General features: G+C 39.5%; 1 protein-coding gene across 4 annotated transcripts in view; it reads right to left on the reverse strand.

The window, feature by feature from the left end:
• Positions 1-457: 457 nt before the first annotated feature.
• The window catches only part of SLC25A12 (solute carrier family 25 member 12), a 143539-nt gene continuing 116898 nt past the window's right edge, over positions 458-27098 (reverse strand). For all 4 annotated transcript variants that reach the window (XM_084892316.1, XM_084892317.1, XM_084892319.1 and 1 more), the window contains 9 exons: positions 23987-24068; positions 22350-22508; positions 19227-19279; positions 18894-18974; positions 8171-8311; positions 5973-6111; positions 3251-3409; positions 2976-3066; positions 458-1509 (listed from right to left, as the gene is read on the reverse strand). In XM_084892316.1, coding sequence (XP_084748442.1) covers positions 1311-1509; positions 2976-3066; positions 3251-3409; positions 5973-6111; positions 8171-8311; positions 18894-18974; positions 19227-19279; positions 22350-22508; positions 23987-24068 — 1104 coding nt within the window. In that variant the 3' untranslated portion in view covers positions 458-1310. The remainder of the gene's footprint in view (positions 1510-2975; positions 3067-3250; positions 3410-5972; positions 6112-8170; positions 8312-18893; positions 18975-19226; positions 19280-22349; positions 22509-23986; positions 24069-27098) is intronic.

Below are 27098 nucleotides of genomic sequence, written 5' to 3' on the forward strand. Positions count from 1 at the left end.
TAAGTGACTTGGTCCATCGCAGGCTCGCCCCTTGAAAATATTTGCATACATTCTCACATCCCGGCTCACTGGCAATAGCAATAATGTTTTCCCAGAGCACTTCGCTAAAGTAAGTAAATTCTGACACTACTCATCAAGTCACAACCACACTGAAGTGTAGATGTGGCTGTCAAGATGCATGTTGAGATCTAAATTAGTAATCACACCCTCGGTGAGTGACTTCTGGAATAAGCAGTTTGTATTTGCATTCATAGGAAGAACCTGGTCCCAGTGAATCATAAGACAGAGCTTTTATTTTTCGTCTTCTCTCCTCTCATTCCACCACAGTCCTTTCTGAAAGGAACTATTTCCTATAAAAATGGAAGAGAGGGAAACCTGATCATGAGTTATTTGGAATTAGTAGCAAATCAAAATAAAAGGCACTATCAGTATATTTATGAAGGAAAATCCGACTACATGCACACACATTTTGGTATTTTATTTTTGATTGGAATCATATCCATGAGGAAAATTACCAAAGCATCCTTTACTGTTTTGACAGCTAGGCCCTTGCTGTGTCAGAGGAAGAAGGCAAAACTAAGCCAGCAGAGCGGGAGATGCCCTGTCTCCAGGAACTCAATGGCAGAGGAGCCGTCTAGGAAACGCCTCTGGAGCGATGGACAGAGGAGGATGTATGCACACATTTAACACAATGGAATCGCATCAGCACCGCGAGTCTCGGCCTGTCCTCTGGCATCCACTGACGGCGTCTTTTCCAAAGGATCTCTTATCCAATGGTGTTGGCACTTGGACTTGTGATTCCTCTTTATCAGCAAATACCTTTTTCTTCCAGAATGGAAAACAAACTAGAAATTAAATACATCCAATATTGATGCTTCAGTTCCATCAGTCACCCATGAGAGAATGAATTTAGTTGTTAATACATTTATTTCCGTGTGATTCTTAATAAAACACTTTCAAAACATTCTGTACATTTCAAGCCACTAGGAAATGCGTACATTCTATAAATGTGATTTGTTGGGATGAGGTGCCAAGGTGTCTCTGTACAAAGATGTACAATATGTACAGTCACTCACTATAAGTGCAAGCTGTGCAAAGCAGTCTAAGAACACTAACTCATGCCAAAGCTTAAAAACATTTCAACACATGACTAAAGCTTGAAACTGCATTGTATTTTTTTTCCTGGGCAAATGACTATAAACAAATACATATATATGTCATATAGACTCGGCTCAGTCAGCACCGTGTGGCTGACTGGGCACAGCGCAGGGCTGCTCGCTAGGCCTCTCTCTCACTCAGCGGTCGTCTCATCACTGAGCTGCTGCCACTGGCTTTGACTGAGCCACAGGGCCGCTAGGAGATTTAAATTTGGGGAGATAAAGGCCAAACTTGTTTTCAATGCCAGCGAAAGTGGCCGTGGCGAGTCTGTATCCACCGATGTGATCCGGATTGGCAGGAGGAAGGTCCGCGATGCGTGACTTAGGTGTGGGTTCGGAGCCGGAGGGTTTGCTGTTGGGAGGACAAAGCTAAACGGTTAGCGTGCTCAGGACTGAGGATGGCACACAGCTCAACATCTCAGTCTGACTCACATGCCGCGAAGAAGAGTATTATTTGTCCAACTATTTCCTTGTCATCTGTGCTGCAGTAACCACAATTTATAGAGGCTTTGAAAACAACACATTCACATATTTGATTTAGGAGTCAATGGTGTCAATTTCAATGCTTATAAACTTATATAAATAGATCCTTAGAAAATAGATCAGAAGAAAATACACTCAAATATTAAAACTTTCTGAGGAGTGGGACTATGAGTGATTTTCTTTTTTACTTTACTATTTTCCAAATTTTCTGCACAATGCATAAACTTATCATAAGAAGTTACATTTTCCCTTTGAGAATTTAAAACACTAACTTTTTTTTTTTATATATTTTGTTGATTTTTTTTTTGCCCCCCTCCCTCCCTCCCACACATCCCCTCCCTCCCCAGAGTTTTGTGTCCATTGGTTGTACTTATATGCATGTATAAAAGTCCTTCGGTTGATTATCTCCCCCAGATCTTCCTCCCCTCCCCACTGTAATTTGACAGTCTACTTGTTGATATACTGTCTCTATATCTATCTTTTGGTTCATCAGTTTATAATGTTCTTTATTATCCACAAATGAGTAAAACACTAACTTTTAAAATAGTAAACTCATGAAGGTTATTGCTAAAAGTGTTTGAAGAGACATAAATGTAATTCTTAGTTTTACAGAATGTGAAAGCATAGAAAAGTGTAAGATTGATCTTCCTTGTACAGTCCCTCTATTTGGTTTATGAGGCGAAGACTCAGATTCAGGGTTTATCTTACACTGAAAAGCTGATAATTGCTTGCTTTGGGTATAATCTCTCCCACACAGCAAATTCAACAAGTTGCTGTTCTTGTGCTCTCCAGCACAAGCTTCAGGTATGAAGCCTCGAGAGGCCCAATTCCTGGCCTGGATCTCACCAGTGAGTAAGTCCATAGGCATCACCTCTCTCTGAGCCTCTTCGTTTAGTTTGCAATAGATTAGCTCTAAGAACATCCAAACCTATTCCAATAATAAGTTAAAGTGAACAATGAAATCTCAGAGGTGTGAGGGCTTAACTAAATCTTTGAAAGAACGGTCACAAAAGTGTTACTAATACAAACTTTCATTACTTCTGGTGAAATCTAAATAATAAGAACCTAAATCCATGAAGCTCATATTGCTTACACACATTTTATGTTGCTCCTCCCTAAACTTTCCCCAAGTAGCTGCTGAATACTGTGTGTGATGTCGCCGTGTCGCGATCTCCACTCCCTAACGTGAGGCTTTTGGATGTAAGCCCACTGTTTGACTGACATGCACTGGTCCTCTAGGCTTCTCTGTCCTTTCAGTTCCAAATCTGTCTCTGTAGGCAAAGCCCTATTGGTTTGGGTGCTTTCATTATAAAGGTGTTCAACAGCTGCACTTACAGGCCTCCAAAGTCAACGTAAAACCACCGCTGGAGAAGTTCATAGGTGACCAAGGTAACACCAAACTGGGGAGAGGACCGAAACACTCGGGCTGAAAGAGAGATGGGAGCGGACGCTTAACACCAGACTGACGCAAAAACGACTTGTGGTAATGGGGGAGGCCCCTAACACCAGCCAGCTTCTCCACACAGCCCAGCCTCTCCTCACAGCCCAGCCTCTCCACACGGCCCAGCCACTCCACATGGCCCAGCCTCTCCACATGGCCCTGCCCCTACCTGCTGTTCCTTTCCAAAAAGCTGAGGGCCCTTCTTCCCGGAGTATCTTCCTGAAACAGTCGATGACACCACTGTATGTTGTCTGGCCAGCACGGGCAGCCACTTGCAGTCTTGTCTTGATGACATCAGCCGGGGTCACCAGAGAAGCGGCAGGCACACCTTTCAGGAGAAAGACACATTTGATTAATCCAAAGCACCTTACAAGGGACAGAAATACTACTGCTAGCATCGAACAATTAGAAACTTCAACTGTTCGAATTCATAGCCTCCTAAATAGATGCCTGGGCAATAATGTAAAAGGGATACAAACACCCAGTAGCTGTCAGTGTGGTCAGGGTGAATTCTCTTTTCTTTCTAAATTAGGAAAATACTCTGTATTATATGCTCTCAAAGAACTGAGCTGGGGGGAAGAGGGAGAAGGGAGGGGAAGGCAGCAATATTACTGGGATAATTCCCAAATGTTCCCCTTTAGGTTTTAATTACTTTACCTCCTTTTTTCTAAAATAAGACCAAGTGTTTTCATTTATAATAAGAAATGAGGATGATGTCAATTTAATGAGCTCCTAAATGTATCTGACATCAAACTAGGGTGGTGGTGGTGTGTTGTTTTTTTTTAAAATATATTTTGATTTTTTACAGAGAGGAAGGGAGAGGGATAGAAAGTTAGAAACATCGATGAAAATCATTGATCAGCTGCCTCCTGCACACCCCCCACTGGGAATGTGCCCGCAACCAAGGTACATGCCCTTGACCGGAATCAAACCTGGGACCTTTTAGTCCACAGGCCAACGCTCTGTCCACTGAGCCAAACCGGTTCCGACATGTGGTGGTGGTGTTTTTTGCCAGTTCTTGTCACCTTATCATGTGAGGTGAATAGCAATACTCGGACCCCTCCCGTTGGAGGGCTAATTTGAAAGCTGCCTGTGACTGCTTATGACAGAAGTCATCACAACCGGAGCAGAGGAGGCCCAGCAACTGGTTAAGGGACATTAGGGGGCCTGATTGTGCAAGGCCACATCATCCATCCCCTGCCGAGTTCCCATGACGAGATCGACCAGCAGCAGGGACATACAAGATGGCCTTCAGAACCACACCTTTTCCTTATAAAGCAAAACAGGAAACACAGGAGCCAGGAGATCTTCCTCAGGGGGAGAGGCTCACAGCTTCACCACAGGGCTCTGCTCCTTACGCAGCTGAAACTGGGTAACTGCCTGTCTTTCAAATGTTCTGAATTCTGAATATTCTCAGTGCCTGCCAGCAAAGCTTCATGGGTAAAAATTAGACAAATTCATTTCTCATTCTGAAAACTGACATCAATTGTCTGTGGGCGAGAAGTTGGTCCTGACAGTTCGGTGGAGTGTTTACTTGGCTCCCTCAGGCACTGGCCAGAGGCCTGTCTGCGATTACACTGCTCATGGCTGGTTATGCTGCTGGTTATGAGAGAAGACAAAGGGAAACCTGCTGGCCCCAATTAAAACTGGGAGACTTTGGTGAGCACCATGGGGCTGGGTGAGCACTGTGCCGAGGCTGAGCTGGTAGCTTTACTGCCTCTCAAATGTGCATGCAATTGACTGAAGTTCCAAATGCCAGAAGACAGGGGACTTTCGGAACCCCAAATAAGGGCTCAGAGTTTCTTTTGTTATTAATCCTTACCTGAGGGGTTTTTTCCATTTATTTTGAGAGAGAGTGGAAGGGAGGGAGAGAGACACATCGATTGGTTGCCTTCTACACATGCCCCAACCAGGGCCAGGGATGGAGCCTGCAATGGAGGTATGTGCCCTTGACCAGAATTGAACTCACAAACTCACAACCCTTCAGTCCGTGGGGTGATGCTCTATCCACGGAACCAAGCCAGCTAGGGCCATGGGAGCGTTTCCTAATCATCACGTCATTCCCTGTCATCCAGGGTGAAAAGCACATGCACAAGTCAACGTTTATGTTTACATTGCCAATGTGTGTCATATGTACCGACCAGTTGGACGGTCGGTCAGTCAGATGGACAGACAGTCAATTGGTCACTTAGCCTTTTATATATATAGATTACTATGCTGGCCACATAGGGAAGGCAAGGATGAACAGAACGAAACCTCTCCCCTTAAGGAGCTCCAAGTCTAGTACAGAAGGCAAAACTATACAAACCCCCATTAATAAAAGGCAGAAAGCATTAAGAGGCAGAGGAGAGATGCCAATCAAAGACAAGGTGGTTTGCTGGGGAAGCATTGCTTACTCTGATCTAAGGACGACGGCAGAAGACACAGGAACATCTTTATGATAAAAGCTCAATTTTGAGGCAAATCTTATAGATTCCAATATGCTAGAAAGTGAGGGCATACCAGACCTGTGCGTCAGCATGAGATACAACAAAGCAATGGTTTGATAAATAACTTTTCCACCTTAACACTTAGCTTGGCTGCACCCAACGTTTGAGGGGCACAGAGGCTAAGGAACACGTTGATGATGAAAGCCCAATTTAGATGGGCAGATCTAATTTGGCTCCAAGTTGCTAAGCGGCATTAAGCTGTTTATCCACATTATGCAAATGTAATTAACTCTCATCAGAACTACAGCACATCCCACAAAGGAGTAAAAGCGATCACATTTAAACTAAGTCAGATACGAACAATAACCCTTCCAGAAATAAAGAGGGGAAGTACACAGAGATTCTCTGCTTCTTAAGGAGAATTGGGGAGGGTTCTTTTGGCTTAAAAAACAACTGTGTTACCTGCCATGGCTCCAGCTGCCAGCAGATTTGCACCTCCCACGCGTCCGTTTTCATCAGCCAGAAGTAGTTTGCAGTGAGCGTACACAGGGAAATAGATGGCAGAGAAGGGAATGTCTCGGAGGAAACACGCTTTGGCACCCTGTCACACAGTGAGGAAACAGAGCAAAACGGTTGTATAAACAGGGCGTGAGTGTCCACACGGCGACAAGCCTGAGGTGCCCCTCACACAGCACTGGGATTGATGTGAAAGGGAAGTGGGGAGAACTGAACTGGTGGGACACAGAGAAGCATACATGACTCAAAGCTTGAGAAAGGCTGGTGAAGTCCGGAGTCCTATAGTTAGTTAACTGGACAATAACATCATTTTGACAACTAAGAATTTTCTGGCATTTCCATTATAGAAAAATTCAATTCTCAAACCTCCAGGCTTATTCTGTTTGGCTTTGATGGGGTTGGAGGTAGAGACCCAATATTAATAGCTTGATGCCAAAGCAACCAGCAAAGGCAGTGCCAAAACTAATAAATTACCAATTCAATCCACACCAGCTAGAGCCCGTGAGAGTCAGGTAAGAAGCTATGGGCAGTGGCAGTGGGAAAGGAAGGGGTAAAAAACCACCAATGTTCCTTTTTCCCATGTCCTACATAGCACAGGACTGGGGGGACCCAGATGGAATATTTCATCAAGAGGTTTCCATGGGGGTAGAAAGCCACCAGGGACAGTCTGTCTCAGTGACTAAGGTCACACATGTTCTACTGCCCAGGGCTTTACAGAGCCAGGCGAATAGTCCAGCTTTGGTACTTAGTTCCCTAATGGCTATTTTTTAAAATATAATTTTATTGATTTCAGAGAGGAAAGGAGAGGAGGAGAGAGAGAGAAACATCAATGATGAACCATTGATTGGCTGCCTCCTGCACATACTCTCCTGGGGGTTGAGCCCGCAACCCAGGCATGTTCCCTAACCAGAAAATTGAACCAAAACCTCCTGGTTCACTGGTAGACGCTCAACCATTGAGCCACAGGCCAGACCTTAATAGCTATTTTTAAAAGACACCTGAATTGGCCCTGGCCAGTGTTGCTTAATGGTTACAGAGTGTCCACCCACCCACTGAAGGGTGGTAGGTTTGATTCCTGGTCAAAGGCACATACTTAGGTAGCAGGTTCGACCCCAGGGCATGTGCAGAGGCAATGAAAATTAACAGCAACAACAGAAAAAGACATCACCTAAAATGTTTTTAACTTTTTTTTTTAATTCATAAATTCAGTCTCAAAGGGAATTCCAAAAAGGATGGGAATTGTGGGTGGAAGGGACAGAATGTGTACAAAACTCAAGATAGGCGTCACTGCTCTACTGGTCTCCTGAGAGCCCTGTCGCTCTCTGAGTCTAATCCACAGAATTTCTCATTCTAATTTGCTGCTCCAGAAGCCAACTGACACATTTCCGCAGTGAGGGATCTATAAATAAATCAGATGCTGTGGAAACTCATTGTCTATAGCAGCCAGGTTTACGTATCCCCCCTTATACCAGGCAAAAGAATGAAAAGAAATACTCTTCCTTGTTTAAGAGAAATAACAGCTTCTGCTCCATTACATCTGATCTGTAATAATGGGAATAAGTATACCTGCAGGGAAGGAATCTGTTGACTGGCATTTTGCTAAAGTACAATACACTCTATTTTTTTAATGGAATTCATTATTGACAAATCCCACCACTTAACTTCTTAAAGGCCCCAATCCTACCAAAGTCGACTACTGTTTCACTGTGGTCAAATTATTAGGACAAAGAGAAGCTCCTACTGGGAAGATAACAATAGAGATAACTCAGACTCAAAATAAACATAAGGCCATCTTGAAGTCCTAAACCAGCCAAAGACACCACCAAAGAAACTTTTCCCAAACCCGTCATCCAATAAAGGCCGTGAGCCTCAGCCAGCAGGTCTGCAGCCCGGTCCTGCCAGCAGCTTCACCGGAGCCTGCGGGTGACACCAGGAACTGTGCTCCTATAGCTTCTGCCTCTGATGCACCTGTCCTGATTTTTCCTTTTGTTTGATTTTCTGCTCTAGGAACTACCCTGCTGGACAAGACAGCTTTTCCATTTTGGTTTTTTTTTAGTGGGGGAGACTGGTTTCCACTTTCTTTCACATTTCTGTGGAGTCCATCACAACCTTTCTGTTGAGATAACCGGAGGGAAACTACCCACCTTATACAAACCAAAAAGTCCCAGGTCTCGGAGCACGTTGAGGGCACTGACCCTGGGCCCTGTGGTGATCTCCCCAGCCACCTGCAGCCGAATCTTTACAATCTCCAGTGGGTTGGTAAAGATGACCTGAGAGCCGCCAGCCTGCAGACCAGGGAGGAGAGAAGCAGATTTCCAAATCAGAGCCTGACTGGCAGTGTAACAAGAAAAAATCCAAAGAAGCCTCTAAGTTGTACCCACTCTACGTCTCCTTCCTCACCAGGAAACAGGAGCACAGCGCTTTGGCCAGTTCACAGGGAGGGTCCCAAACTGCTCAGGCCAATCTATGGCTTGTTTGGACTTAAAATGTCAAGTGTTTCTCAGACCAGTCTTTCCAGGGTCAGCCCAGCTCTATACAAAATGGCAAGACTAAGAAACTCATTTGAACCCCAAAGTGAAGCCAAATGTGGCAGTGGGGAGCTCCGATGAGAGGGAAAGAGATGCTTGGTGTCTCTTAGGAACTGGAATAAAAATTTGAATCTACAATAGTTTCTTCCCTCGTCTCAGCAATCATTCGCTTTCTTTAGCTCAGCCACCTGCTTCCACTTCCTTGGGTTGTAGAACAAGTAAAACAATGTTGCCCCACAGAGGTGCCTTAAGTGAGATGGGAAGTCTCTTCTGGTTCAAATTTAAAATGTATTATCCTGAGCAAATCTCTACACAGCAATGCCCACACAAAAGGAGAGAATTCAGTAAGACAATGTCAGTATTATTTCAACACAAAACCAGAAAAATTCTTCAAGGCAGAGCTGGGAAATGGATACCTAATTCCCATGAGTACAACACAGACAAGTCAAAGCCATGTCCATATCTCTAGTGCCTGGTAGAGATCTGAACTTGGATAATGCGGGTATTTGCATCTGAAATCCGTTAACTAGTAGAGGGGGGAAAAAGAATGTTTAACAAAACTGTTATCAACTCCTTTTCTGGTTTCTATAAGAAAGAATGTATATATACATGGATATATAAAAATGAATACACTTATAAAAACTTAAATAAATATCTCTATTCATGAAGTGAAAAAAGTCTCATTTGCACAGATTCATTTCACCTGTAGCTATTTACATTATATACTCATAACCATATTGACATAATTATCTATAATAACTAAAGGCCCGATGCACGAAATTTATTCAAGGGGCTTGGCCCTCACAGCTGTGGTGGCTCGCCTTGGCCCTTGCAGGGCTAGCTGCAGCAGTTTGCCTCAGCTCTCGCAACCCCAGCTTCGTCCAGAAAGTCATCCAGAAGGATGTCTGAAAGGTCGTTGGGCTGTCCGGTCTAATGAGCATATTATGCTTTTATTATTATAAAGGCACAATATGCAAATCAACCGAATGACCGAACAGCAGAACACTGTCCGGACGACCTTACAAACAACCACACTAGGATATAAACTAGCGCGAGGCTAGTCAAGGCGGGTGTGATGCAATTGATCGTGGGGCCAGTTGCCAGCAGCCAAGGGAAGGAAAACCCCAATAGGCACTGATCGCCAGCCAGGCCTAGGGACCCTACTAGGGGACCCCTTACAAGAATGAGCTGAGGGGACACCCCCCCTCCCCCATACACAAATTTCATGCACCGGGCCTCTAGTATTATATAATCATAACTTCACTGTAATAGTATATCACATGTGAAACAGGAAATGTATGCCTCTTTGGGACACTGTAACAACTTCATTCTATCTTCACTCACATTCATGTTCACTTTTCTAAATATCACAACCCTCCCAGACCTTCTTCCAAGGGACACAAGTAAGTCCCAGCCCATTCTCCTAACTGGCCTGGAGCTATAAGCCCCCAACGACTCCAGTTCCAATCCTGACCCTTTACTCCCATTAACATCCACAACTGCCAACACTGACACTAGATTCCTTCCCCTTTCCTGGGAAGCTATTGTCCTGGATTCCCCAGGGCCCGAATCCCTTTTGTCCACCAAGCGGAAAGGTGCAGCAATTTGCTGTCTCTCTCTGGGTTTCGTACAACTCCCAGCTCACACAATCCAGACCACTGGCACACAGGTCCCCGGGTGACTGACTGACCCAGTTTTACATGTTGATTTGCCTGTGTTTCTTTTAATCTGTTGCACTACAAGCAGGAGGAAACATTTCAATGTTTCAATCTAAGCAAACAATACTTTCAAAAAGATTGATGGGTGAAAAATTATGTTAACATGATAATCCAAATAATTGCTCCTGTAGCTAGTATTAAAGACCAAACCAATTGATAAAGTTTGCTACTTCCTTGAAATCTCTTATTGAAAGAATGGTTGCAAAGACTATCTTTGGGAAAATGTACTTTATGTTCTAAACTAAAGCAGATTAAAAAATAATAATAGAAACACAAATTTTTATTATAATCCCCAAACTTTGCCAGCCACCAGACAATGTCGACTCCTGTTGCCACTTGTTAAATGTGGATATTATGTGTAAGTAAATATAAAGCCCTTTTGTGGTTTTAATCATAGTAAGTTATCCCACAGAGCAGTAGTTCCAACCAGCATTCCCCACCCCAGTTTCCCCCTCCTCTTCTCTCACAGACCCTTTTGGAAATAATTGCCAGTTTACTGAGATTTGCACTCCTTTAACAACTCTTCAGATTTCTTTCTGAGTGAAACAGGCTTCTTATAAGAATTGTACAATTAAGAGAAGGAAATGACTACATTTTAAAACAAACACATTAACTGTCGTATGCTTTGAGGACTTGTTACCCAGAACACATACTAAGAGCCAATAGTGCATTGGACAGAACCCCAAGACTAAACTACAAGTGAGCAGGTAGCAAGGCACACATCCACAAGTGTTTCAGACCTATGTGCTCTACTGCACTGAAGGAGAAAAACTGCTAACAATGCATAGTATGTATATGTTTTTAAAGTTAATAAACATTTTTTTAAAATATATTTTATTGATTTTGTACAGAGAGAAAGGGAGAGATAGAGAGTTAGAAACATCGATGAGAGAGAGTCATCGATCAGGTGCCTCTTGCACACCCCCTACTGGGGATGTGCCTGCAACCAAGGTACATGCCCTTGACAGGAATCGAACCTGGGTCCCTTCAGTCCCCAAGCCGACGCTCTATCCATTGAGCCAAACCGGTTTCGGCTAAAGTTAATAAACATTTTTTTTAAAAAAAAAAACATTCTATAGTAGGCCTAGGAATATGTAGGCAAATAATACCCAGAATATCCAGAAATACTAAATAATTTTAGAAAAAAATAAAGATTGCAATTTGTCTTAAACTCTGAATATAACACTTAAAAGGAAACCTATATGGCAAATATGCAATCTCCTTTTTTAAACTCTGAGATTGATCACTATCTCATATATATTAAATTCAAGAGGGGAGATGGGGGAATAAAATCTTCAATTAATTCAACCACTCTGCTAAGAAATCTAGTAACAGAACTAGGATTATAATAATGTTATCACTTCCTTAACTTAGTGCTTCCTCTCTGAGAAACAAATACAAGAAAATATCATTTCTCCTCTACTTCAGACTGTATTAATTATAAATGATCATTCATTTAACAACAGCTTTTCATAGGAAGGAAAAAAAAAAACACCAAAAAATGACATTGCTTACAGCAAACATCAACAATGAATATACAAAATTTCAGAAGTGTAAAATTGTGAAATAAAAATATGGTAGCTTTTCATATTTTTATATACTTTTATATAAAGATGCTAATGTATGCTATTTTGACAGCAACAAAATTAAACAGAAAAAAATTTAAATTCCCAATAAGAAGAGAGTTAAGTAGAAACAATTAAATGCTCTTATTCAAATAAAAAGATTTGGTAATATAATTGTGCCAATGACATAAACAGAACATAAAATATTAGGTACATATTGATCACAAATATGTCAAAATTTACTGAAATTTTTAAAAATCAGAATGGTTTAGAGATGAAAACATTGGTTGCCTCCTGAAAAGAGAAATAACTGGGAGAAAGAATTTTCAAAGCACCACTGTACCTTTTAAATTCTGAATTAAATGAATGTATTAACTACCCCAAAACCAAACCAAACCAAACTAAAAAACCTCCCAGAAAATAACAGAACTGGCTTTAGAATCAGTGGCTTCTTTTAGAGATTAGGTCTTTTTTCACACATTCTTCCCTGTGGTAAATTAATTTATGCACATTAAACACTTTTTAAAAACCAGTAAATGCTAGTTTTCTGTGGATCCAAAGCTTTAACAAAGCTTATCTACATCTTGGCAACCGTGAATAATGTTGCAATGAACAGAGGGGTGCATATATCTTTGCAAATAAATGTTTTTAAATTTTTCAGGTATACAGCCAGAAGAGGGATTGCTGGGTCATATGGTAGCTCTATTCCTAATTTTTTTTTTTTAATATATTTTATTGATTTTTGTACAGAGAGGAAGGGAGAGAGATAGAGAGCTAGAAACATCGATGAGAGAGAGTCATCGATCAGCTGCCTCTTGCACACCCCCTACTGGGGATATGCCCGCAACCAAGGCACATGCCCTTGACCGGAATCGAACCCGGGACCCTTCAGTCCCCAAGCCGACGCTCTATCCATTGAGCCAAACCGGTCCCGGCTCTATTCCTAATTTTTTGAGGAAACTCCATACTGTTTTCCATAGTGGCTGCACCAATTTACATGTCCACCAGCAGAACGAGGGTCCCAATAATTTTTTTTAGAAAGCTTATCTACCTCTGTATATATGAACAGCAACAAAATCTAGTCAAATATAGCTAGAGATTTGAAATAGATATATAAAAGTTCATATTAAAGCATCATGCTTTACAGCTACATGCCTTAAACGAACACTGTCTAATTTGACATCTTGCCACTTCTGGTACTGATGCTTATATAGATAACAAACCAGGCTACACAATACCTTTGTTGAGTTTTTTTCACTCACCAAATCACCAAATTAGCTTTTAATTCTCTGCAAAATTTGCCTCTTTGAATTGTTGCTTATAATTTTGAGGAGAGGCAAGCCTTAATATTAAAACTGACTTAGATGTCTTTATTTTTCAGTATTGTTGTTTGTTTAGAACTGAAATACAAATGACACAATAAAGGGAACAAATTCATTTTGAATGAGAGTTACCCGTATACAATAGAAATGGAAAAATGGAAAAACTTCCATTTAATCTTGTGTCATTTTTTTTTTTAATGAGAAAATAAACCAACTAAAGCTGACAGCAAAAGTAAGGAGGGAAAGAATGCAATATTGAGATGTCACCACACCTCTGATGTGCCTGAGGCCACGGGCTGCACACAGGATTAGGCCTGTTCACCCTCCTGCCCTCACAATCCCACCCCAGGGCAGAGTCCACAAAGAGGCTGGCGACCTGGTCCTGCCTGTGCCAAGCCCCGTTGACTTCCTTCTTTGATCGGTTGTCTCCTATAATCTGCAACTATTTCCTTCCAACCACAAAATGTCTGAACAATTCATTACAAAGCTTCCCTTACAGACACTGATGAAAATCTTAACTTCAATTTACTAGTAAAGCCACGCAAGCTCCTTAAACAGATGTACAAAATATGTGCACTTAAAATAACCAGATTCAACAATAAAGATAAACTAAAAAGTAAAATTAAAACAACCAGAAAACAAATGTCATGGAATCAGTTGTCACTAGGATTGCCAAAGAGGAATAGGAAGTGACTGTATCACACACCATCAACCATAAACATTCTCAGACTTTTATAAAACAGTGCGTAATGCTATGGTTCTTTCTAATATAGTTTAGGACAGTGATAGTTTAAAGGGAATAAATTGCAATTTGGTCACTGCTGAGTGATGATATATGCCAGGGTATTAGGATATGAATAGATAAAACTACACCTACTCCTAACTAGAGAAAAGGAAGCATCAAAATTCCTATATACCTATCACAAGACACTTTGGCATAAATGGACTTTCAACTTGTGTGCATAGGTATGTGTGTTCAGATAAGTATTCAAACATACAGCTGGGACATGGAATCCTGGGATGGGAGCTGGAACTATTTCCAAAAAACTCTTCAGAGATGTGAGAGGTCGGCTTGCTGAGGAGCATGCAGCATAGGAGGCTGGCCAGCTGTAAACCTTGGCTCCCAGGATTGGTAAAAGCTCCAAGTGCACTTCTTGCTGCACCCAACATGGGGTTGTGTGTGTGCATGGCATGTGGGATGAAAGGAAGAAGCAGTAGAGAGTGGAAAGAGTCCAAGTTTGTCAGCCTGTTGAACTACATTGCCATTAATTTGGTAACCTTAGATAGGTCATAACCTTTCCGCTTCTTGGTGTCCTAATATGACAACAGAGATCCCAACAACTGCCCTATCTCCCTAACAGAGCTCTCGTGCGCCAACTAATTTGAGAGCACTGTGCAAATTGAAAGCAAGATACCAGGGGAAAGGGTGAGTTCTTCAAGAGGCTAAGTTTACACAAGGCTAAGAAAACACCTGCAATGTGATGGATTTATACTAGCCCTTTGCTGAGCAATAAATACCTTTGGAGTTTTATGACTTCTATCCATTCAGAAGTATACATTTTCTAAAGAGGTAATGGGACCAGTCGTGTAAGTGCTCTACTTAGAATTAACAATATTAAAACAGATACCAGAGAAATGTTTAGAAAAAAATATATAGGTCAGTCCATTTAGACTTTCAAACTTCCTGCTCTGTTGACTTGAAAAGTTATTACATTTTTTCCACTTAAGTTCACAGATATATCTAACCACTATACACACCATTGAGATAATTAAGAGACAATCGTAGACTAGAAAGAATATTGACAGCACATATATTTGCAAAGTACTGTCTCTATGATGTATTAAAGAACTATAAATCAACAATAAAAATATGAATAACAATGAAAAATAGGCAGAAGACCTGAACAGATACTTCACACACAAAAAAAAGGTATATAAGGATGCTTAATATCTTTAGGCTTTAGGGAAATGCAAATTAAAACCACAATAAGATATCATTTTCCACCAATTAGAATGACTAAAATTAAAAAAAAACAACCACCTAAGAACATGAAATATTGGTGACTTTGATGAGGATGTGCAGTAATTGAATACTCTACACTACTGATCTCTATTTATAAAGGCCTAAGTGACCATTATGACTGAATGATCGGTTGACCAGTCGCTATGATGCACACTGACCACTAGGGGGCACTGACCACTAGGGGGCAGACGCTTAATGCAGGAGTTGCCCCCTAGTGGTCAGTGTGCTCTCATAGCCAATCTCACATGGCCAGCCAACCTCCCTGGTCCCTCTCCCTGGCCGGCAAACCTCCCATGGTCCCTCTCCTTATCCAGCAGGCCCCATCAGACAGCCAGCCCAGCCTAGCCCTGATCAGGACTGGGCAAGATGGCCCCCAATAGGCCCTGATCACTGGCCAGGCCTAGGGACCTGTGCACAAATTTCATGCACTGGGCCTCTAGTAAGATCATAAAATGGTCCACCCACTTAAAAAAACCAACTGGCAGTTTCTTTCAAATTGAAAATACATCTACTTTATTACACTCTTAGATATTCATTCATAAAAAATGAAAGCATATGACTTAAAAATACAGTTAAGCAAAATTCTGTCAACAATAAAATGAATATGATATCTGAGAAGAAACAAAACTGGTGGCAGAAACCAGAACAGTGGTACCTGGGGGAGGGGAGAAGTGATTAACTGGAAAAAGGCATTAATGAATCTTCTGATGTAAAATGTTCTTTATCTTGTCTTGGGTGGTGACTTCATTGGTGTATACAATTGTTAAAACTCATTGAAAAGACTGACATTTAAGATCTGTTCATTTTGGTACATTAATTATACCTAAATTAATATATATATATGTACATTTAGGTATGTTAAAATTTTTATATACAAGTCCTTTGGTTGATCTCTCCTCCTTTCCTTCACCCTCTCCTACTTTCCCTCTGTGTTTGATGGTCTCTTGGGAAGGTTTTGATATAGACATAAAACAAGAGTTTAATGTTCACAATGAAGATTCAAAATTTGAAAATGTGCACTCTGTTTATAGTCCTGTTCCCAAAGGTTATATTGTATTTCTAGAGTGAGAAATTTCATTGTGACTCTCTGCTGACCTCAGAAACAGAGAGAAGCTTTCATTTGCAATCAGAAAGTCAGAGTGAACAAAACTTCCATCTGGCTTAAAAAGGAATATGTGTGTGTGTGTGTGTGTGTGTGTGTGTGTGTGCATGAGTGCGCGTGTATATAAAAATATTATAATGAAATATACCAAAACGTTGACAATAAAGAACTGTCATTTGGTGATATCTCTGGTCAAGACAAAATACCCTAAAAAATTAAGGTTGAAAAACTATGTACACTTAGAGATCTGTTCCTATAGTGTGATGTAACGTGATTTTCGACATAAGTCGAAATCCACCTAGATAAGCTAGATAAGCACCTATGTCACTCACATGGAGCACATACACAATAGTAATGAAGTGAAACAGTAAAAAACATTTTTAAAAAAGATAACAATTCCTGAACTTTACTTGTGGAAAATAAATAATAAAAAACATAAAGCACATATGTACATACATTGAAATGAAGGAACTTTTTTTAAAATAAATAAATGGGAGATAGTGACATAACCACGAAACGATGTACATCAAGACCAACATAAACCAAGGACTGTCTGTAAAAACCTAAACAACTGTCACTACCAAAGGACCAGAACTACAGGTCGACCAATTGCTATGACATGCAATGGCCACCAGGGGGCAGACACTCAACACTGCCCCTGGTTGTCAGTGCACTCCCACAGCCAACCTTCCATGGCTGGCCAGCGGCGTTGGCATCCTTTCCTTCCACGCCCAGTCCAGCCACTGTTGCCTTCTCTCCTGACTCCACTGGGGCCTTAGGGAACTGGGGGTGGGTGGCTGTGAATGCGACCCCTTTCCTAGGGGGGCCGAGGGCCGGCTCCCTCCTTGGGGTTGGTGGCCAACCTGCCGCACCCTGTTCCTCCCCACTTGCCAGCAGGCCCTGATCAGCCCAGAATCTTCCTCCCCATCTCCCTCTCCCCCTGCAGGCAGGGCCCGATTGGCCCAGCCCTGGTGCACAAATTCATGCACAGGGACCCTACCTGTGCATGAATTTGTGCACCAGGTCTCTAGTGGTATATAGGCTCAAAGGCCTAAATAAGCTAAAACTATAACTCTTAGAAGAAAACAGAGGTATAAATCATCATGACCTTAGACTAGGCAATGATTTCTTAAATATATAACATCAAAAGCTCAAATAACAAAAGAAAATATAAATTGTACTTCCTTAAAATCGAAGTCCAATTCTTCAAAGGACACAGTCAAGAAAGTACAAATATATTTGGGGGAAAAATCTGTTCTGAGACTCTAGATATAAAAAGAAATCTAATAACTCAATAATAAAAGACAACCCAATTAAAAATGGACAAAGAGCCCCATATGGTTTGGCTAAGTGGTCAGAGCATTGGCCCAAGAACTGAAGGGTCTTGGGTTTAATTCCAATCAAGGGCATGCGTTTCAGTTGCAGGCTCGATCCCTGGTCTAGATTGGGGCAGATGTGAGAGGCAAGCAATCGATATGTCTCTCTCACATAAATGTTTCTCTCTGTCTCTCTCCTTCCCTTCCATTCTCTCTAAAAATCAATGGAGAAAAAAAAAAAATCTCAGATGAGGATTAACAACAAAAAAAAAAAATTGGAAAAAAATTCTACATACATTTTTCCAAAGAAAATAGACAAAAGCAGATGGATAAATGCCATGTGCATGAAAAGATGTTAAACATGGGCATGCATGCAGGTGCACACACACTAAGCCACCTCTTCCACAAGAACTTTGGTTGCAGATAGGTGAGGACCCACGTATGTGCCAGGCTGATAAAACTCATCAAGGAGAATCCAGAGCAGCCTCTCTCTGACCCTCAGGGCATGTTCTCTGAATTAAAAACTACAAAGGTCAGTGACCTCATCACCTCAGGTTCCACAGGCAGCTGAGGAGGGTTTAGCCAAGATTTTCAGCTAATTCAACTGAAAGTTATTAAGGGTTTTGAAGACAAAATGGACTAAGTGTGTCTTAAACAAATCACATAATGTATTACCAAATGTGAAATGAACACCACAAAATTAGTTTAGCTGCATTCTTAGATTTGAGAATTGGTCTAAATCCAATGTCACACTCCCACTTTAGAAACCTTTGTGCACTCTCTAAGACTAAGTAAATATAATCTGAACCTCTGCGTTCAGAACTCTTCACAAGCTCAACATAGTTATGGTTGTTTGCTGTATCCTCTGGACCCTAAAGAAGAACAATTATAAGTATTCCATAGTGGCTTATTCAGTCCTATGCCTAAAATATAATGGCCAAATTAATCCATCATCTCATACTTACAGTAACAGTCAATATAAATGTATGGTAACTCTCTCCACTACTATTATTTACTGTGATATTTAAGAAGGATCAGAATTAGAACTTCAAAAAATGTGAAAGGTAATGTTTCAGGAGCTTTTAAGAGACTGAGCTGACAAAACTCTACCTGTTTTGTGCACTTAAAACCAGTTAGACTATGCAATGAAATTTAAAAGTCATCCCATATGATCATTGAGAAAATCTCCTTAGAATCCCTTGAGTTCAGAGGGAATATCAGATATTATATCTAATGTGCAAGAAAGTTAAAGGAACATATTTGCCATGAAAAATGTCTAGTATTAATACATACACAACCTCCGGCAAGGATTTCTGCAAAAAGTGGAATGGAACCATCTCTTTTGGTGAATTTGTCCCGAACAAAATCATTAACCTAATCAGAAAGAGAACATCAGTTAACCAGAATTAACATCAGTTAACCAGAATTTCCTCTACTAATATGTTATTGGTTTTACAAATCAGCAAAATATTTGTCTCATAAGATGAAAAATTATCAAATGTCTACATATAAATTTAAAATTTTACAAATGCCTTGATAGTGTGTCAGTCTCAGCAGTATCAGTTTTCATTTTGGCTTAATGATAATCTAAACAAACAACAATAAATTTAATGAAAAAAAACTTACGGTCAGTTTAATAGCCTTTTCTGGAGCAACCCCTATAAGTTGTGGTATCAGGCCTGGGTAAATGGAAAGAATTGTTAGCAATATAGATGTACTAGACATGAATAAACAAGCCCCAAGAGAAATGGTTTTCTCCATGTTACTTACCCATAGAACACTTCAGAGTTTTTAATAAAATGGGGAAAATGGATTATCCTAAAAACTCTGCATATGTATATAATAATTATTTATGTCAAATGTAATGTTATGCTTTCTTGAAGCTGTAAATCCTTCTCTTAAGCATGCTTCCTTTAAAGCCTAGTTATCTAACACCTCCCAAAAAGCGCATGAGGAAGGAATGGAGCCCTCTGGATCTTCTCTATACTGGAACACTGCCAACAACAATGTAACAAAATCCCCTCCCTTTACAACCAATGGCATACAAACACAGACATTTTAGAGAAGCCAATGTTGTATGCTTGGAAAAGCTCTGCAAAGCTGTTAAGTAAACCCAGATTTTGCCACAAATGATGCTACCTATGGAACAGCGTACAGTGGCTTGGTCATTATAGAATACCAACTCCCATATTTTCTCTTTAGAGAAACCTAGAACTCAGTACTCATTTATTTAAAGGGAAGCCAAAACTGCACAGAAAAACAGTTTTATGTATCATTTAATCAGTATCATCTACAAACAAAAACACATGCCTACTGTATTCTTATTTACTAATATATGTCAAACTAAAGACATTTTGAAAAAATCCTCTTAAAACAAAGGAAATTATTATTCTTAGAAAGTTAAATTTCCCAGGCTGGCTGCAAACTGGAAAAGAAAAATATACATAAACAGTTCAACATCTGTAGATATTCATAGGGCTCAGCTTTCTAAAGCACACAGATTACCCAAATTGTTAGCATACATTTTTTGCATAGATTTTTAAAGATGCTAACAATAAACATTTTATATCCTTTAAATCACCCAGCCAAGGGGTAGTTATGTATGTGTTTGCATGCTCACTGCTGATCTTAAGCCTACTTTGAGGACACTGCTGAGTGATTTTCTATGAGTTGAGAGCCAGCAAGTAATCATACATATGGCTACTGTCAGTCAAACTGAATTATCAATGACAAACACAAATCTGCACACACCTTTAATGGATTGCAGACTGATTTAAAAGAATAAATCAGCAGATGGCAGTCTTAACTTTCTAACCCTCATGATTACCAGGCCCTATTACTTTTAGTCTGACTCCCATACAACTATGTCAGCATGTGTATTTGTTTTACAACTAGCCTCAATAAGGCTCATGGAATTTTAATAAAGTACTGATTTATGTCATTTTATCATTGTTGCATGCAATGAAATGTAGGCTTATCTGTCAACAATTTTGTCAATCATCTGACAGAATAATGGACCAGTTCTAAGCAATATATGACAATCTCAATAATCATAGTGTTCACATTCAGGATTCCTACAATCTTCTCCCTAATACAAGAGTCTCTCATTTAAAGGACTGATTTTATCAGCTCGTATTCTGAATAAAACTAACAACCCCACTACTTCCTCCCCCATACAACTTGCTATATTTGACTCATTTAATTAACATGACATCTCTCACAAATGAAATCTTCAGTAAGCATCCATTGAGAAGGCAAAACTGTTAGTATATATCTAGGTTCCTTTTAATACAGGACATTCTCTTTATAAGTATCCCAAGGAGGAAGGTCATTATTCAACAAAAAAGGATTGAAAATGTCAAAGAAATAAGTACCATTCAATCCTCAGATTCCCTGTTAAATAGTATGTAGGTGTGCAGGGTTTAATACAGTTTAAAACAAGCATTCGCATGCACAGATCTGGATTCTAGACAATGCACAAGTCTTCCACAGGATACTTGCTATATACATCGAGAATTTAGAGAGGCTAGAGGTTTGAGTATTTGAGCAAAATTAATTACACTCATTCTCAGAGCAGGGTATTTGAGCCTAGTTTTCAGAACACTCTCTTATTCAGAAAACTTTCTTATAATGCCAAAAATGAACATCTTCCTGACCCTCTCTTTCACACATAAATATATCAGAGCAAAATTTTTCACTCAAAGTCTGTACATGATGCTAACCAGAGGTGTTTTTCTCCTGTCCATGAACATAAATCTTTGTTTGGCCTGGCCTTTCTTTCCAAGGAAGAGGTTCTAAGCCAAACAGTTCAACAGAGCTCAGAATGAGCTAGGGATTAATGAGACTGTGTGTGCAAACAAACAAGTACAGTAAATTACATAAATGCCCTGGACTTAGGCATATAGAGTGTATTTTCAAAGAATTGCAAGTGGCGCCCAAAGGGATTAAAAAATTAATCTCCTTCCCAAAGGAAACCCTAAATTCTAATGTGAAAACATGCACATGAAAGTCATTCCCTCTCCAAAGAGAACAAGTTCTTACAAAGCCGATGGGGTGAAGAGAATCCCGCATGGGGCTGCTGCCTCTAGGCCAGCAGCACCGTGCTCAGCCTAGAGGTGGTGGTAACGTTTCCTGCAAAAGAAAACCTCTCTGCTTTCACTCAGTACCTCTGAACTATGGGGAGGAAAGGAACAAAAATGAGACTTGGAGCCAAAAGGATTTCTTTTCTTTGTTAAACTTCAGATGACTCTGTGAAAAAGACCTAAGAATGGTCTCCGTGGAGGAGACAAAAACATTGGATATTTCTTTCAGTTGAAACAAGTGGATAGATGGTAAACTTACCTCCAGGTGGCAGCCTGGCTTCTACTTCAGAGAAGAGGCGTATTTCTCCTCTCTCGCTCTTTGAGAAAAAAAGCTCTCTATTTCTTAGCCATCACCACTGTATTCCACCTGCAGACATGTGCCTTAGTTTGTAAAGCACAGTGACCACAGACCCATAATAGGACAAACATGCTTTGGATTCCGAGAAATAGAAATAGCGGGAAGAAGAAATGAAGACCTTGTGTGAAGACTACTATTACTGGTTATCAACAAAAATGTAAAAAGATAAATGAACAATGGGAATACAAAAGGAGAAAAACAACTCTAGTCTGGGCAGGCTACACTTTGGTTTTCATAACAAGTGAGTTAAAACCTGCTTCTGGTAAGATAAAAATCACTAACTTCTGCAGCTGAGATTTGCTTACTCACCCCGGTAGAGTCCAAAGAAGCCTTCATAACGCAAGACTTTCTTAAAACAGTCAAAGCTGTTTTTGTACATCAGCTCTCCCACCACAGAGCCAGTGCCACGCTGGTTTTGCATGCGGGTCTTCACCAGATCTATAGGATATACTGCAGTGGCTCCCACAGCTACAAATAAAAAAGAATTTTGAGACATAAAAGAGAGCACAATTAAATGGAGACTCTACGAGGACAACAAATCTCATCACAAAGGACTAGAAAATAAAACAATGTCTTTTCTCACAAGAGACTTTGTTATTTTTCCTCCCGTACACAGCTGAACCACACAGGCTAGCAACCACTGGAACCATAAATACAGCTGCTTCAGGGAACAACTGCAGTGGGTTTTCAAGTCACCACCAACATTAAACAATCAACACTCAATTTTCTATAACATTAAATTATTATACGTAAGAATTTTTTAAAACAACATATTGCTTGATATTTCCCATTAAATGCTTAAATATACCAGTTACTCCTTAAAATGACAATAAATATACACATAAGTGACTATAATTTAAAATTTTAGTTTACTAAAGTATTTTGGAATATTTAAGCTTAGTTACAACCATAATACTGAAACCAAATCTCAATATAATCCTACCCATACATACAGATTTTTTTTTTTTTTAAACAGTGCCTTGTGTCCATTGGTTGTGCTTATATGCATGCATTCAAGTGCTTTGGGGTGGGATGAGGGCATGTGACAAGGGGTAGGGAAGGCTGGGGGAAGGTCAATGGGGGGGAAAAAGAAGATATATGTACTACTATATATAATACTTTAAACAATAAAATAAAATTAATAAAAAATTAATTTTAAAAAAGGCCAGGCTTTAGATTTCTCAGGGTCTAAAAAATGTGTAACAGGAACTAGAACATTATATTTTTCAATTGTTGAAAACCAAAACATGCTTTGCAACTTCTAAAGCTGAGACTGAAAAGAAAAAATAATAGTTTCATCAGTTCAGGCTTGTTTTGAAAAAATCATAAGTTTTTTAATCACACGTGATATGTTTTTATCATCAAAGCAATTTTAGATTCTACACTATTTCTATGCAGAGATTTAAGCAGAAAGAAAAAAAAGGAAAAAAAACACCAAAAAAAAGTATTAAATTTTGCCCAGGAGCAGGGAGGGGAGGTTCATTTTAGCAAATAAGCTACAAGTCCAGATAGTCTTCAACTAGTAAAAGGGAAGAGGAAAAGAAATAAGTAGAGAAACAAAAGTGAATCACTTTGAGAGGTTGTTTTACTTCCTAAGGTTCTGGGATCTGTACCCCAAATCTTGATTTCCTACCTTCCCTCACTCCCAACACCAGAAACACAGTCTTATTCTTTAACCAGTATAATTAAGGTGAGTGCAGCACTGCATCCAAGACTTTCACATTATGACAGGTTTTGTCCTAAAGACCGACTGGAGCCAGAGGGGCTATGGCCATGCTATGACAAGTCCTCTGATCAGAGGTAAAAAAAAATAAAAAATGCTTCAGAAGGCTCTGCAGTCATGACCCACGGGAACAATGAAGTGCACTTTTGCTGATCTGTCCCAGTCTAGTGAGATAATATTACATGATCACAAGCTTGAAACAGCACACAGACACATCACTCACCTCCAGCAACTGAGCCCAGAGTGAATCTGTAAGCAGACTCGGCAACCTGGAGCCAGACAGACCTGCCTAAACCATGAGATTGCTGTGGGGTAAAAGAAAACATGTAAAAAAAAAAAAAAAAAAAATGGAAAAGCATACAGCAAACCAAAAAAGCCACAACAGCTATTTTAAGATTTGAAAATGTATATCTGTATTATTGGCATTGAAAAACCATATCCAGCCAAAGAGACACCATTACTTTTTTTACATTTTTTTTTTTACAAACCTATTAATACCTCATTTATCTGCTGCTATAGGGAAATACACTATCATTTTACTGAAGTGAATAAATATTTCAAGTATGACATCTTTCTCCCCTTCTTTACATTAACCAAGTTAAAACTTTAAACCTTTCTAAAACGTACAAACACTATTTTGATTCATAGATCAGAGACTATTGATCATAATCTACCATCTCTAATGACTGGAGGTCATCATGTTCCTATGTCCGTCACTTACTGCATTAAGATCTGACACAGCTGTCTGTGCTATCTGCCCATGCCTGACAGCTATTACCTCTTCTACCAACAGCCTCCTAGCTTGATTTTGCCACCTCTCATCTATTAGGGCTGGAGAAATCACATAATTAGGATTGTTAGGATTTTATGCAAAGCAATGTCAAGGACTTCTCTTTTGGGATAAAGTGAAAACCTTTAATAACTACTATTTCTAGAATCAGAGCCTTATTTCTGGCTTTGCAGCTCAACCACTGAGGCTACTGCTAGATAAGCGTAGTGTTTTTACCTCAGCTATCGAGCATTTGCTCTCCTAGACAAGTGTTTTTCAACCTTTTTTGGGCAAAGGCACACTTGTTTCATGAAAAAAATCACGAGGCACACCACCATTAGAAAATGTTAAAAAATTTAACTCTGTGCCTATATTGACTATATATAAAGTAATTCTCTTGAATAGGAATCAAATAAACACAAAGAAAGTATTTTATAATTACTTTATTATGAAATATTAAGTAAACAAAATGGTGAAAAATTATAAAATTCTTGTCTTGTCTGCACCTACGGCACACCAGGCAACATCTTACACTAGTGTGCCGCGGAACAGCGGTTGAAAAACGCTGTCCTAGACCTATGTATTCCTAAACTGCATAAAGAAAATACCTAAGGAGATTTTAAAAAAATAAATCCCTGGGGTCCGGGGTTTATATATTTTTAAAAGGTTTCAAATTATTCTGCTATGTAGTCATGTTGAGAACCACTGTCCTAGCCACATTTATGGTTCTAACATAAAATCTATGATGATAATAAAGCAAAGGGGGAACCCTGTTGTGATTCAGAATGCTATTTCATTGATGTCCTCCAGCATAAAGAATTTGAAATAATTTGCCTATATTATTGTATCTGTCTTGTTCTTTAATGTTTTCATTATGAAAGAGCAGATATTGAACAGTCTGAAATGAAGCTATAAAACACTTGCTTTATTACAAAGAAAATGAAAAATATTAACTTGAAATGAGGTTTTTAAAACAGCATAATAAAAAAAAGTTTAGACACTTATTAGAATAATTTAATGGAGAGGGAATCCATGCCTAAAATCTAGAAGGAAAAAAGCAAACTAGTCTACTCTGATTTGCTTTCATCTGTACAATCTCTGAATACGCTTCAGTTGATTTTTTTATATGTTGACTAAACACAGTAAGGTTAACCTATTATCTCTTGATGTTTTTAAAAATATATATTTTTATTGATTTCAGAAAGAAGGGAAAGGGAGAGATAAAAGCATCAATGATGAGAGAGAATCATTGATAAGCTGCCTCCTGCGCACCCGCTCCCTGCTGGGGATCGAGCTCACAAACTAAGGCATGTGCACTGACTGGGAATGGAACTGTGACCTCCTGGTTCAAAGGTAAACACTCAACCACTGAACCATATGGGCCAGGCTAACCAGTTATTTCTAATACTCTGTTTCAAAGACAAAATATAGTTGAAAACAAATGCAGTCTGTATCTTCAAGGTAAAGATGACGTTTAATATCATATTGCTTGAAGAAATTTAATAATATTTTAATATAAATTTTATAATATTTTAAAATCAATGTGGTTGTTATGCTACTTATTAAAAATATAACATGTTTTTAACTTCTAAAAAATGCACATAAAACTATTCCCCAAAATTTGAATTTCTCAATAACAAAACTGGGTGAAAATAAACCTCATTCTTACGTATTATGAATCATTTTCAATCATGTCTCCTCTCAACAGAATATGGTGAATTAAAACTCATAGAACAAAAGGGCTATAATCACAAATAAGAGACAAGTAACCACTAATTCCCTTTTTCATATAAAAGGTTTTACCTGTATTCAACTATAGAAGTTTTCTTTATACTCTTGTCCTTTAAAAAATGTTTATAAGCCCTACAAAATCCTATGAAAACTGAAGGATTATGCTATGCTTTAATTCTTGGCTGAAAACAACTCTAACTATAAATGCCCAAATGCCTTTTGAAAGAAATGTTGCCTCCGCCCTTATTAAGTAGCACTTAAAAAATAAAAAAATAAAGCAAGCACTATCTGGTTACTAAGGGTTCTTTTTTGGGCTCAGCTATCACTATAACTTATGGTTCACTTTTATTCAGGTATGTAAATTAATGTAATTAATGCTATGGATTTCACATCATGAATATTCATAAGTAGAATGCTACTGTAGCTGTCATCCCTATTAATGGCTGTGTACAGAATTTTTAGCATTTAGGCTGAAAGAAAATACTTAGCACTAAGAAGATTGCCTACCGTGAGCAAATGGGCCAAAGGAAAAGGTGCTCTTTCCCTTAAGGTTATGATTATGATCTTGAAGGTGATGTCTAACAAGATTGTTTTTTTCAAAGCAAAATAAAAGTGGGATGCCCTAACCAGTTTGGCTTGGTGGATAGAGCGTCAGCCTGCGACTCAAGGGTCCCAGGTTGGATTCCAGTCAAGGGCATGTACCATGGATGGAGGCAGCTGATCGATGTTTCTCTCTCATCGATTTTTCTAATTATCCCTCCCTGAAGAGAAAGACAAAAATATCAATGAAGAGAGAGAATCATTGATCGGCTGCCTCCTGCATGCTCCCTTCTGG

Source organism: Pipistrellus hanaki, assembly GCF_964339955.1.
Source record: "Pipistrellus hanaki genome assembly, chromosome: 8".
Lineage (NCBI taxonomy): Eukaryota > Metazoa > Chordata > Mammalia > Chiroptera > Vespertilionidae > Pipistrellus > Pipistrellus hanaki.